The 12,671-nt window shown below is 38.6% G+C and overlaps 2 protein-coding genes across 2 annotated transcripts in view; one reads left to right on the top strand and one right to left on the bottom strand.

The window, feature by feature from the left end:
* Positions 1-4,123: 4,123 nt before the first annotated feature.
* Positions 4,124-6,274, bottom strand: LOC141583882 (uncharacterized). Its single transcript, XM_074395692.1, has 3 exons — positions 6,155-6,274; positions 4,677-5,992; positions 4,124-4,601 (listed from the first exon to the last, which is right to left on the bottom strand). Exons 1-3 carry the CDS (start codon positions 6,272-6,274, stop codon positions 4,247-4,249), a joined length of 1,791 nt encoding a protein of 596 aa, XP_074251793.1. The 3' UTR covers positions 4,124-4,246.
* GALNTL6 (polypeptide N-acetylgalactosaminyltransferase like 6) overlaps positions 5,842-12,671 on the top strand; it is a 1,203,768-nt gene continuing 1,196,938 nt past the window's right edge. The window contains exons 1-2 of the mRNA XM_003938723.4: positions 5,842-5,916; positions 6,315-6,621. Coding sequence (XP_003938772.1) covers positions 6,484-6,621 — 138 coding nt within the window. The 5' untranslated portion in view covers positions 5,842-5,916; positions 6,315-6,483. The remainder of the gene's footprint in view (positions 5,917-6,314; positions 6,622-12,671) is intronic.

Below are 12,671 nucleotides of genomic sequence, written 5' to 3'. Positions count from 1 at the left end.
GGATCATTTAATATATTCAATATAGGTCTTGTTAATTGAAATCAGTATGACTTAGAAGGGAAAATGTTTACACTTTTTTTTTTTGGTTTATTTACTGCCTATTTGTAAATATCCTACCCAATGAAATTCTGTATATCCAATATGTAATGTGTGCCTGGTATTCTTTATTTTCTCTTGCTTCAAAAAGAAAAAGTAGAACATGCAATATGTCATTCAATGGCTTCTGAAGCATGTTTCACTGGCTGTGCTTATTAATTGTATCTCTTTAAAATGTTTGTTTATATTTTGTTTTGAGCTATTATAAAAAAAAAATATCTTCCCTACAGATTTAACATTCTCTTTATTACCATTTGATCTCATCATTCCCAAAATTATTTGGATTTTTCACTTGAAATAAATTAATGTCATTTACTTGTTCATCACAAGCAAACTTGTGTTGAAGTTGACATGCAAAACACTCTTTCTAAAATGGTGCAAATATTTTACACCAAAAGATAAAGGTCAAAACTAAGATAAAAATCTAATATATGATCTACATAAAATTGTAATCATATGAACTAAAAATATAGAATTATATATATATATATATATATATATATATATATATATATATATAATGTAAAGTAGAAATTTGTGGTTACTTTACTGTACCTCCTTTTTTATACTCCACACAAAATATGAATAGAGAGGGTTCCGGGTTATAAAACTAGACTATCATCTTTCTAAAACTGAAGTTATGTTGTTGAGCTCCTTTAATCATCTTAGTCTTAAGGTAGAAATAAAAGAGATAGAGAGACAGAGAGGAAGAGAGAATTAACAACTTTTGTGGAAAGATAATAATAAAATATTAGAAAAATACGGTGTAGTGGTTAACAGCTTGGAATCTAGCACAAATTGCCTGGGTTTAAGTACCTGCACTAGCACTGGCTAGCACTTATTTAGGAAAGATGCTTACCATCTATTCGCCCTTGTTTTTTAAACTATTAAATGGAGATATTAATGGAAACTACATAAATAAATTATTTATAAGATTAAATGACAATGTTTGGAAAAGGATTGGGTTACATATCTGGCATGTAGTAAGTGCTAAATATGTGTGTGATCACTAAATAAACAGGAAAATAAAATACATTACAATAAAGATATATTCTATTGGTAGAGGAAAAACTATTTGGAAGTATATTTAATTAGTCAGAGTTTAAACTTCATGAGGTAAAGGATCTTGTCTAGTTAGAAAATATTCAGGCCAAGTAGAAATAACCTCCTTCTTTCCCTTTTAGGACTTGTCACTTTTTAATTCCTACCACATTTAATTGCAAGCACCTTTTTAACTCCCTCCTGGTGCTGGAAATTCTAATGTTCAACTTTGTATCCTCTATCAAACAGCACCTGAATATATATGGAAATGGACTCAGGGCTCTTTTGGTAAGGAATTTAAATGATGATAGAGACTGGGTAATATCACAATTTTAATATGTAATTTGATTCTTGTTTTTCTTTATCATGTAGTGGCAAATACGGAAATTCCAGAGGAAAAGAAATTGAAGATTTTAGTAATGTGTCTTATTTTAATTACACAAAATGAATTGTATAATTTAAATATACTTTCATTAAAATTGCTATTTAGTGCATTTATCTCTCCTTTTTCGTTGCAGAATCTTAAAAAAAAAAAAAAAAAAAAGGTAATTTGGCCAAATACAGAGTAATAAGAAAGTAGCCTAGTAGTTTATCCAGAGTAAAAACTTGCAAGATTTTTTTATATTCCAGAGATCTCTATTACACAAAAGAAGTATGAATGCATCTTAATTTCTAGACACATTATCTTTATGTTTTAGTGCTTGTGCCTTCTGATAAAAAAAACTTGGAAAACACTCAAATCTAAATGAAAATAAACTCTATCAATTCAACATTGAAGATAACTGATAAATTTCACCATAATTTCTTAAAAATGTAGTTACTATTTTATAACCTTAAAAATAACGCAATTTACATTTTCTCTTATAGTTTTATTATATTTAATAACAAAAGCTTATCAATTTGCAACTCTAACGTGTTGGGGTAAAAACATATACTCCAAAGTTTGTTGCTGATGATCTTCCTTTGATTTGTGAAACGACAGACTTTCTCCAGCCATTATCTTTGCAAATATAAAGCTTTTAACCAGTTCATTTGAAAATATCTGCTAACACAGCAAAATTATGACTGCACATCTTTCAAATTAAGTTCCATTCCTGTCATCATGTGTTTTTTTGAATATAAGGTAATAACAGTATTTCTACCCTAAATTCAAGTCACTTCCTGTCTTTGTACCAATTGAACAATTCTACCGAACCCAATCTATGAGAACCTTTCCCTACTTCTTCCCATCATCTGGTTTCTAATCTGGTTAGGCCTTTATGAATCCCTACCTCTGTGACTTTGAATATCTAAAGCAGATTAAGAATGACCACATATTCTCTGTCATACTTTTCAGTGAGATGTTAATTTTATCTCCTACCTCTAAATCATCCTTGAATCTGGGCTTGTCCAGTGACTGCTCCCTAAGAGAGGCTGTGCCAGTTCTGGGCTTAGCTTTTAAGAGGATTTGACAGTTTTTGTTTTCTCCCTCTTGGAACACAGGTTGTTGGGTTACTTTCTCTTGGATCCTAACTACCATGTGATGAGAAGCTCAGGCCACATGCAGGGGCCATATGGAGGAAAGCTGAGGAGCTCGAGTTGACAGCCCCATGACCTCCCAGCTGACAGTCACTGTCAACTGTCAGCCATGTAAAGTACCCATCTTGGCTCAGCCCATTCAACCTCCTAGGCCTCAGCCTGTGTCAGCAAGCATAACCACCCAGCTGAACCCATTCAATGCACAGAACCATAAGAGAAATAGCAAAATAATTGCTTTTTTTATGTCACTACATTGTGGAGTAGAGAGATAACTGAAGGAATGTCCTTCTGCCTCCTTAAATATAGGGCTTAAATTTGGATCAACTGCCTTTGTGTTGTATTTTCAACTAGAGTGTAAATTATTCAAAGTCACTGATATTGCTCTGTTTTCTTTCCATGTGTCCCTATAGCTATTAGTACATTATTAGCAGTGTCTGATAACCTGAGGTTGCTAGTTGAATCCTAACAGAACGGAGTGCAAATAGGACATAAAATGGGTGTCTTTCTATAAGGCAAAATTTAAAAGACCATTCATTTATATTGGCGTTTAATCTGAATTGTTGGAGCAAAATATTAACTGTCATGTGGAGTTTTTTCCTTTGTAAACTCAACCTAGTATACCAACTTTAGTTAGACACATTGTCATCCATTGGTAATTTACATGAGGAATTGTGAATGAATATCTGACTGAAGGGAAAAGAAAAATTATGCTTTGAATCAAAAATAAATTTTACAGAGTAAAAAAGAAATCTAAAGCGAGGATCTAGAACTGTGCTGTAAAACAGGTGAGTATAGTGACTTCCTCCTTTGTTTCTACCATGTATTCTGCATGTGCTTGATTGGGGAAGTAACAGTGATTATGTCAGCGCACTGTAATTCATGATGATGTTCTCTGAATGGGTGCTGTATGCAAGACCACTTACTAGTGTAAAAATAATGAAGCATGTTTCAGTTCAACACCCTGGAGTCAACAAATAGAATAATAATATGTCCATTCCTGATCCAAGACGATTTTTTAAGGTATTAAAAACAGGCATTATTTAAAATGAGAGATTTTATTTAATTCCAAGTGCATTTTTGAGTTATTTTACTTTGAAAATTAATAGCTGTATCAGGACTTAAAAATGCATCCAATATAATTAAACGATTCTCCAAGTGTATTTCCTTGAGCACCTGACAACATTTCCAGGAAACCTCCCCCTGCTACGTTGCTTCCCAGAATTCCTACTTGTGCCTCAGAGTTGCACTTCCTTAAGAGAAAAAGAAGGTTAGAAAATAAAGCTGACTACAAAAGGCACAGTGTACGTGTGGGGGTGGGGGTAAGGAATTAAGTCCCTTGCACTCTAGGTCAAGTTGCACTTATATAAAATTTCGAGGTAATTGGTCTTTATATAAAGGACACATTCAACAACATTTATCAAATATGTTTTTATACTGTTTTAAAATTCAAGTGATTCACCAAAACAAGTATTACAGCATAGCGCTTTATTCATGCAGCCATACAGTCGATCTATATTGTTCAAAAAACATTTTGAATTTATAAGGCGAACAGTTTTTAAGGCATAACTTCCCACTCAAATCTAAGTCTTTCTCAAGTGAGACACCAGAGAGAGAGTAGAAGGGGAAGAAGAGACAGGACGAGAAGAAAAGGAAGGAGGGACAGAGATGAGGATGAGAAAGAAGAAGGAAAAGAGAAAACAGCAAAACACCGTCGGAAGTGCACGGGCTTGTCTATCCCAAGCATGCGGGCATCCTGCCTGGGCTGTAACAAAGAGGTGACCATGGTGTGTCTTGCAGGCTCTAGACAGGCGGATTCATCCTGCACTGCAAGCGTGTCTGCTGCCTCTTCTAAGTCCCCCTTCCTTCCGGAGTTGTGAGCTCCAGGTCCGAGCCTGCCGGTGCTCGGTGCTGGGCCCGCTGTCCCTTGGCGAGGCTGCCACAGGTTCCTGCGTGTGCGGTCAGGGGCGTCGGTGCATTGCCGCGTTAGGCGGAGGGAGGAGTACCATCTGCCTGAGTCTTACCTTGACCCCCACGTTTTCCGGCCATCGCGGAGGAGGGTGCGAGGACAGGTGTCCCTCGCAGTGACAGGCGCGCGGGGTGCGGTCGCGCGAGGCGGGGGAGGAGCGGCGTGGCACTCTCCTACCGCGGCCGGGGCCCCGTGGACAGCGCCGCCGTGAGTCTCCGGGGCGTTCTCCAGAAGCCGCTGCCTGGGAACTCGGAGCCTCGGCTCGGCCCTCGCCGCGGATCCCCTTCCTCCTCCCTCCCCACCCGCTACCCGGCCCGAACGGCGGGACGCGCGGCCCGGGGAATTCCCTCCCCGCGGGACCTGCCCGGCCCCGGGTCGCCTCCGCCCCGCGCAGTCGCCGCGCCCCGGCGTGCCGCGCTCCCGCCGGCACCATGGAGGAATCCCCGGGACACCCGCGCGCCGCCGGCGACGTTTCCTCTGGAGTCTCTGGCCTGGCGCCCTTTGGGTGACTTGGCGGGGCGCCGGCCTAGCTGTGCGTCCCGGATTCCCCGGAGAGAGCGGGCCCGCGCAGGCGGGCAGCCCCCTCGCCGCCCTCGGCGTCACGCCGGGTCTCCGCCGCCGCCTGGCGCCCGGGTCTGTGTGCGCCGCGTCTGGAGGCCGCGCGGCAGTGCCCACCCCCGCCGGGCGGCGCGCCCTCCCTCCGCTCCTCCCCTCCCGGGCTCCGGGCTCCGGGCTGCGGGCTGCGGGCTGCGGGCTCCGGCTCGTGGCCGACGCCAGCGGCAGCTCCGCGGAAGACGAGCGCCGGGGAGCGGGGCGCGGGCGGCCGGGGGGAGGCGCGGCGCCTCTCCGCCTTCCGCTCGTCCTCGCAGCGCCCTCGCCCGCTCCCAAGCCCCGCGCGGACTTCGGCGTCTCCGCCTCCACCCCCTCCCCGAGGAGAGGAGCCCGACACGCACCGACCTCCGGGTGCCGGCGGCTGTTCCGCGGGTCCGTGCCGGGCCGGAGAAGAATGGTAACATGAGCCGCGGAGGGCGCGCCTGAGGGGCCGAGCGCTGGCTCTGCGGAGGACCGCGCGCCGAGGAGGGCGCCTCCACGTCCCGGCCGGGCGCCGCGGCCATCTGTAGCCTTCGGATTCCCGCCGGGTTCCGGGGCTCCGAGCCGCCGCCCGCAGAGGAGCGCGCGGACGGGTCCCGGGCCTCCCTCCGCACCGGAGTTGTGCCCGGACCGCGAGTCCCTTGGTTCCGGGGCCGCCCGGCCGCCGGCACGCTGGCTCCGGAGGGAGTGGAACTCGAGTTCAGGTGGGTCATCCCGAGGGGCGCACAGGAAGAGGGGTGCCGGGAAGACCAGGAAGGGGACGCTCTTCTTCCGGACCCTCTAGGGGCCGCGCCGCTTCCTCTCCCTCGGCTCCTACTCCTCACCCGCTCTGCCCCGACCCAGCCCTCCCACACGGACGGGGCGGGGGCCGCAGCGGCCGCGGCAGCCGCAGCTCCGCTTTCCCGAAGTATCCAGCATGCTTCCGACTTCTTCCTAACTTACCCTTAGTCCAGGAAACGATCCCGTTGACTCCATGGCCTCATAGTCATGGAGGTCGGTGGGCTTCATGATTTCCTCAGTCAAGTCATTGATGTCTAAGCCAATAGATAATGCCTTCGTCATAGTGTTCTGGGGGGAAAGTAACTGTGCGTTTGTTCTGCAGATGGCCACCTCCCTCTGAATCGCGCAGATTGGTGCTGAGCACGCAACAAAAGTTTGTAGCTTCTCAGTTTCTGGTGCTTCGCAGGGGAGAGGAAAGGAATTTGCCGTTAAACTCCAGGAGCAGTCAGGGAGCCGTCTCCTTTAACTTTTCTTCTCTGTTACCATTTGCAATGAAGAGAAAACAGAAGAGATTTCTGCAGATGACTTTGTTGTTCACGGTGGCTTTAATTTTCCTGCCTAACATTGGTCTCTGGTCTCTGTACAAGGATAAGCACCTGGTGAAGTCGGCGGAGCCTGGGGAGCAGCAGGTAAGTGCCTCCCAGAGAAAGATGGCAGGAAGATCGGTAAGGCAGTGAGTGGCCCTCGCTGTGGGGTCGCCTTGGGTTTTCTCCCGAGTCTCGGAAGAGCTGAAATTACAAGACCCCAGAGACTCTGGGGTTTATTAAGCAAGTAGCTGTGTTAAGATTGCAGCCAGTAACATCGTGAGATGTAAAACTAGTAAAGAAGGATAAGAGACGTCAACAAGAAGAGAAGATGATCTAGATGATCTGTGACCATGGGTCTTAGGTTGATTTTGACTGGAGGTGGATGAAAGGTCACTGTTCAGTGACGGAGGTGGGAGTGGGTTTGGTGCAAGTTTAGTGATAAGGATAGGTTTTTGCGTTCCTTTTGGTCTAACACGTCTGTGTTCAGGTGAATTGAGCCAACTAAATCATTAAGATTGTGAAGTGGTTCCTAAAAAAATCAAGCTATAGTTTTCAGTATTTTGGTTGTCAGTTTTGCTTAGCTACAGCTTTTTACCCTGTGGAAACTTAAAGCATCTCTTTCGTCTCCCCTGTTGCTAAGGTGCTGCGATGGGGTACACTGGCAGAGTTATTAAGAATGTTCATTCCGTTTCACAGTCGCTTGATAAGTTTGTTGCTAACAGCTTGCTGTCATACTGGAAACACCTATACTAAGAATATGTAGTATATGTTTTCTTTCTACTTAATATGTAATCCATTAGTATGACTTAACATGGATCAGAGTAACTGTTTCCTAGTGAACAATAATGCAAACTATACTTTCCAAAATGTTGATGAAAATCCATGTTGTCGAACTCCTTGTTTATTAATAAATAAAATAGCTTCTCTAATAAACCTTTTAACAACAGAATGCAGCCTTCTTCACGATATTGATATATCGCTTTTGCAGTTTGTCCTGTGCCTCACCTTGGAATATTAATATTCTTCATTTCAAGGGTCATCACCCCTGAACACTCTGTACCTTCCACACAGAGAAAATGTTGAAGTAGCCCCATTCCTGGAAAACAGCAATGTATAGTAATGGCCATTAAATATTTGCTCTTATACTTAATGAAGTTGAATTTTCTTCTTGCACAGTGGTTGTGAAATATAAAGAGGTAATCTGCTTTTTCATTATGACAAGAAGTCATTACCAGTCTCTAAACTTCAAAGAGAATGAGTTGTCAATGGATTTCTAGTGGTTTGTTATTTTGAGGGAAAATGTTGACATATTTTCATTTAGTTGTTAATGTTTATTATCCTTTCTAATAGGAATTCAATTTTGGTTTGAAGTATATTCTATTTTGTCATTCCAGTGAAGAAAAGAAGATGGACACTTTGGATGTGAAACTTTTTTTGTTCCTATTTACATGATTCAACCCTTGATGTAGAACAGGATTTTAATAACTTTAGTAGTCAATATGCTCTTGTGTAAAATTTCCATTCCATGTTGGTAAAATAAGAAAGGCAAAATTATTTTTTTCCTTGAAATTTGCTAACTGAATTAACAATAAGCATCTGAAGTATTTGCTGGTATAGCTAACATGAAATGCAAATTAATTTTATTAATGAGATTCTTACAACTTTCACATGGGTGCTATTGATTTTGACCCTTCATGAGAAAATGGTTTGTCTAATAGCATCAAAAAAAAAAAAAAAAAGAAAAGAAAAAAAAACACAAACAAACAAAAACCTTGACAGTTTAACTCTTCAGCTGTCATTATAATAACTAAAACTGTTTCCTTATTTCTCGTTCTTTTGCAGTGCAAATGATACTTAATTTCAGGAAATAAAGTAATGGGCATAAGAGACATGGAGAGGCAAGAGAAGTTTCATATACTGTAAATAACTGAGATTGATGGATATTACATGACATTCCAGTTTAATAATCCTATGTAAAGGCTTTGAAACCAAGTGGGGAAGAAAATAAGCCCTAAAATGAATGTCAATCATCTACTCTAATATTATTAACAAAAATAATGGTTTTAAAACGAATACTTTGTATAGGTAAAAAAATAAAATTTAAAAGGTAGAAATTAATTGATCACTTAATGAAATATAGAGTTCATTGTAAAATAGAAAAAGTTAAGTTTTTATTGGTTTTATTCTATTTATTATAATTAAAAGGAAAATTAGCATATGTTGTCCACAATAAGCAAGTTTTGGGTAAGTAAGAGTTAGCTCATCAGTATTTACATTGGACCAAACAAAAAGTGACTTTCAAAACATGCTTAATATTGTGATGTAATATTTGCTTAATGTATATATATTTCAGTGTTAGCAAGGTGGCTAAACACATAGGTTTTAAATTGAAACATAATTTGACCAGTGGGTAATGTGTTTTGTAAATTTAGCAATTAATTTTAACAGGACATTTTCACAGTTAATTGCTAAATGTCTTTTCAGAAACCATTTTTTACTGTGTTTCTCTCCAAGTTGCAAAAGCTGAGGGTGAAGATAATGTTCAGATTGAAGCACTGACAGCAATAAATACTGATGCTATCCACACAAGTCACGTGCCCAAATGAGTGAAGTATTTTTACAGTACTTATGTGTAAAACAGCCAGGGATTCTAGTTCTAAGTATGGTGTGGAAGTGATCCTAAGAGCTGAAAAACTTTCACTATTTTAAATAGTTGAATTATTAGAAAGGGTTAAAGGAAAATAATTTAATATATGGAGATTCAAAATTATGGACTGGCTAATACTTTAAAATATGCATTATTTATATTTTGGCGATCATATCACTAATAATTTTTCTGTCTAGCATTGAGTATAAATTGTACTTACTATATAATTTGAAGTAAATAAAATAAAGGGAAGTGAAACAGAAAACACTAATGGAAACCATGTAGGTTAATTTTCACAATATTTAGTATTTAACACATTTATTTTTCAAATTTACTATCTTATACAAATTAATTGTTTATATTTTCTATAGTTTCATTTTAAAAGAATATTTATAATTTTCTAATATTTAAACGTTTTCTGCACCTGTGTTGCAGAAAATGAAACAAAGATGTAAAAATTACCAAGTTATTCATTTCAAAGTTTTTCTTTTTCCTTTGCTCTCACAAAACCAAAGAGGATTGATAAAAGAGTTTTAATAACATGGTACAAGTAAAAGTTTTTTTGTGGTTTGGGATCCGCAAAATTGAAATCAAATCACTGAAATAAATATGAAATGTTTGAAATTTTAAGATTTTATAAAAATTTTAAAGTATTTTATAATTTTTATTTAGATGTTATATTATCATAATGGTGATGTGTTATTTTCAATTAACTTCATTTAAGTCTCTTTTTTGTTATTGAAATAATATAAGTATTTCATTTATGTCCTTTAGAAATATATATGTATATTAAAATCTATTGATAACATATTTAGCTGAGAATGATTGTTATGTAATCATTGTATAGTTATTCTTAGTTGCATTTTTCTGCTTAAACATTTGAAATGTTCCTCGTCTCTTGTTTCAACTGTATTTGAATTAAATCCCACTTAAATAATTAGATCTTAAGCTGTGAATTAGGATGACATATAGAATAATACTATGTTTTAGAACAAAACTACTATATCCAATCTTACTGTATTTCATTTTTAATCATTTATTCAAGCACATGTGAAAATAAAACCCTAGAACCAAATACTTTCTTTTCCTAAATGCATTTTTAAAAACCCAAAATTCAAAAAAGTAACTGTAATATTAGTTTAGCAACTAACTTTAGAATAATACTAATTACAGAAATAATTCAAGAATATTCAGATATGAAGAGGCAGCAATTTTTGAAATGAAAATGAGGGGCAAAATCTTAGAATTTTAAACCAGACTTTCTCAGAACTGTTCAGAAAGATTTTAGAAGCTTATATTGTCCTGGATTTTCTACACATTAAAAAAAAATAGCTGAGGTCCTCTATGTCTCTTTGAAATTGTGGAACCTTATTATTTATTTGAATTTCAGAATTTGTTTTTAAACTAGGGCTATTCGTGCTTGCCACATAGTGAGATGCATACAGTCCTAAGAGGTCACGCCTTGTAAATGGAAAATATTGTGAGGTAATGCATTGTTTTTGTCAGATTCACTTGTAAACTGTGCTTGACAGATCTATGACTACCTCCATTAAAAAAAAAAAAAAAAATTCTGAAAAGGATTCCTCAGCATCTTTGTCTAATTCATCTAATGTTAATCAGCCCCACACTGCAGGGGGAGCCTTCTTTTTGGACACTACTATTTTTCCCAGTGGTATTTTAAACATAATATGAAAATATCAGATAATTGGTACCCGTACATGCAAACTGCCTTATGCTTTTTTTTTTTTTTTTTTTTTTTTTTTTTTTTTTTTTTTTTTTTTTTTTTTTTGTCATGCTGATCACTAAAGCTATAAAATATGTCTGTGTTACTGTTTCAGCAAATACCTTAGAATTTGGAAGAGCTAAGGACAGGAGGAAAAATTGACAGCTACACTCAGGATGGCACGTTATCAATACACTAGGTGTGAAATGACACATTAGTTTGAGCCACAGTGTTCTTAATTAGCTAAGATGTAGATTTTAAATTAGGGTTTTAAAGAATCTCTTCTTGCATTTATGGAAAATCCATTCAGAATCACTACAGGATGGCACCACACAGAACATGGTAACAAGTGTCTTAATTATTTGCTGTGACCTGGTAGATCGCTACATGATTAGTTCATCACATTGCCCCATGGGAGACAGAGTGTGAAACAGTCTTCTGTTCACAATCTGGTTTAAAAAAAAAAAAAAAAAAAAAAAAGGAAAAGAAAAAAATGAGATAATTTTTCCCCTCTGTTTATTTCTGAGTTGGACAAGCTGTGCTAAATCAATTAGCTTCCTGTAAGATTATCTTATTAAAAAAAAGCCAAATCAAATCAAGTTGGAATATATAGGAAAAGGATTAGAAAGTTTGAGTGATTTTAATGGTATAGAAGAAAGGATTGAAATTTTTTTTGTTTGTCAGGAGTAGCCATGACAACCCTTAGAAAGTTTACAGCCATGTCTCTCCTTGCAACATTTTTATACAAATGAAAGACAGCTAAGGGACATCAACAATAACATTACAGGAAGAGAGAAAACTTAAAATTAGGAAAAGGCACCATAAGATGTAAGTGGAATATAGAATCAGACTTAGGTATGTTTTGTGCGTCATGCACTCCCCATTTCTCCCTTGATTGGCTTGCTTATGGGGAAGAGGTTTAGCCCTGGAAACTTCGTATCCTTAAAAGCATCTAAGGAGACCATGTAATTCCATTTTGCTCATATTTGCATGTGTTTACAAAATAACTGTTATTAAAGAAATGTGCATATATGCAAAGCAATAAAAGGTTCTGAAGATGACAGTAAAGACATGCTATCCTAAACTTGCTCTCCTTATCACCTCACTATACAGCTAATGTTTTCTAAATTATCTCAAAATGTAACTGTAATGCTTGAATGAACAACAAAAAACAAATGAAAAATCTGTGTGCCGTGGAAACATGTATTTAGATAGAAACAACAAATGTATCTATAAAGGGTTCATTTAAAGGTTGGAAAGGACAGAGTGTTCACAAAACTTCAAGGCATCATGACGTATAACTTTCCTCACTAATGTGTTGATGTGTCGCTACCTAAGGAAGATGGCATCAGAAAGAAGGTGAACAAATAAAAGTATATTTAGGGTTAATGGTGAATTCAAGGTAAAGCATGTCAATGTTTCAACGAAGGGTTTTGCTTCCAGTGCTATAGGACAAAAAGGTGAACCCGAATTATTGATACTTTCAAATTAAATGTATTCATTTCATTAATTGATTTAGCAGCACACATACACATGTACATATACCCACACACATAGTTTTACTTATAAAGACAAATTAAATCCACCCAACTGTTTTGTTTTCCACAATATTTTTAACTTCTGTAACTTTTTGTTTTTCTTTTTTTTCCATTGCTTTGAATCTACATTAGGTAGGGGAATTTGAAGTACCATTGAAATGAATTATTCTAGAAAAGTATGCAGAAAGATAAAGAAAATGCATCCATCTCTAGAAGTGCTTGCATCTACTTAGCAAGTGTGAAA

Source organism: Saimiri boliviensis, chromosome 3 (genome assembly GCF_048565385.1).
Source record: "Saimiri boliviensis isolate mSaiBol1 chromosome 3, mSaiBol1.pri, whole genome shotgun sequence".
NCBI lineage: Eukaryota > Metazoa > Chordata > Mammalia > Primates > Cebidae > Saimiri > Saimiri boliviensis.
Note: the sequence above shows the minus strand (reverse complement) of the source record. Positions and strands in the feature narration are given on the sequence as shown.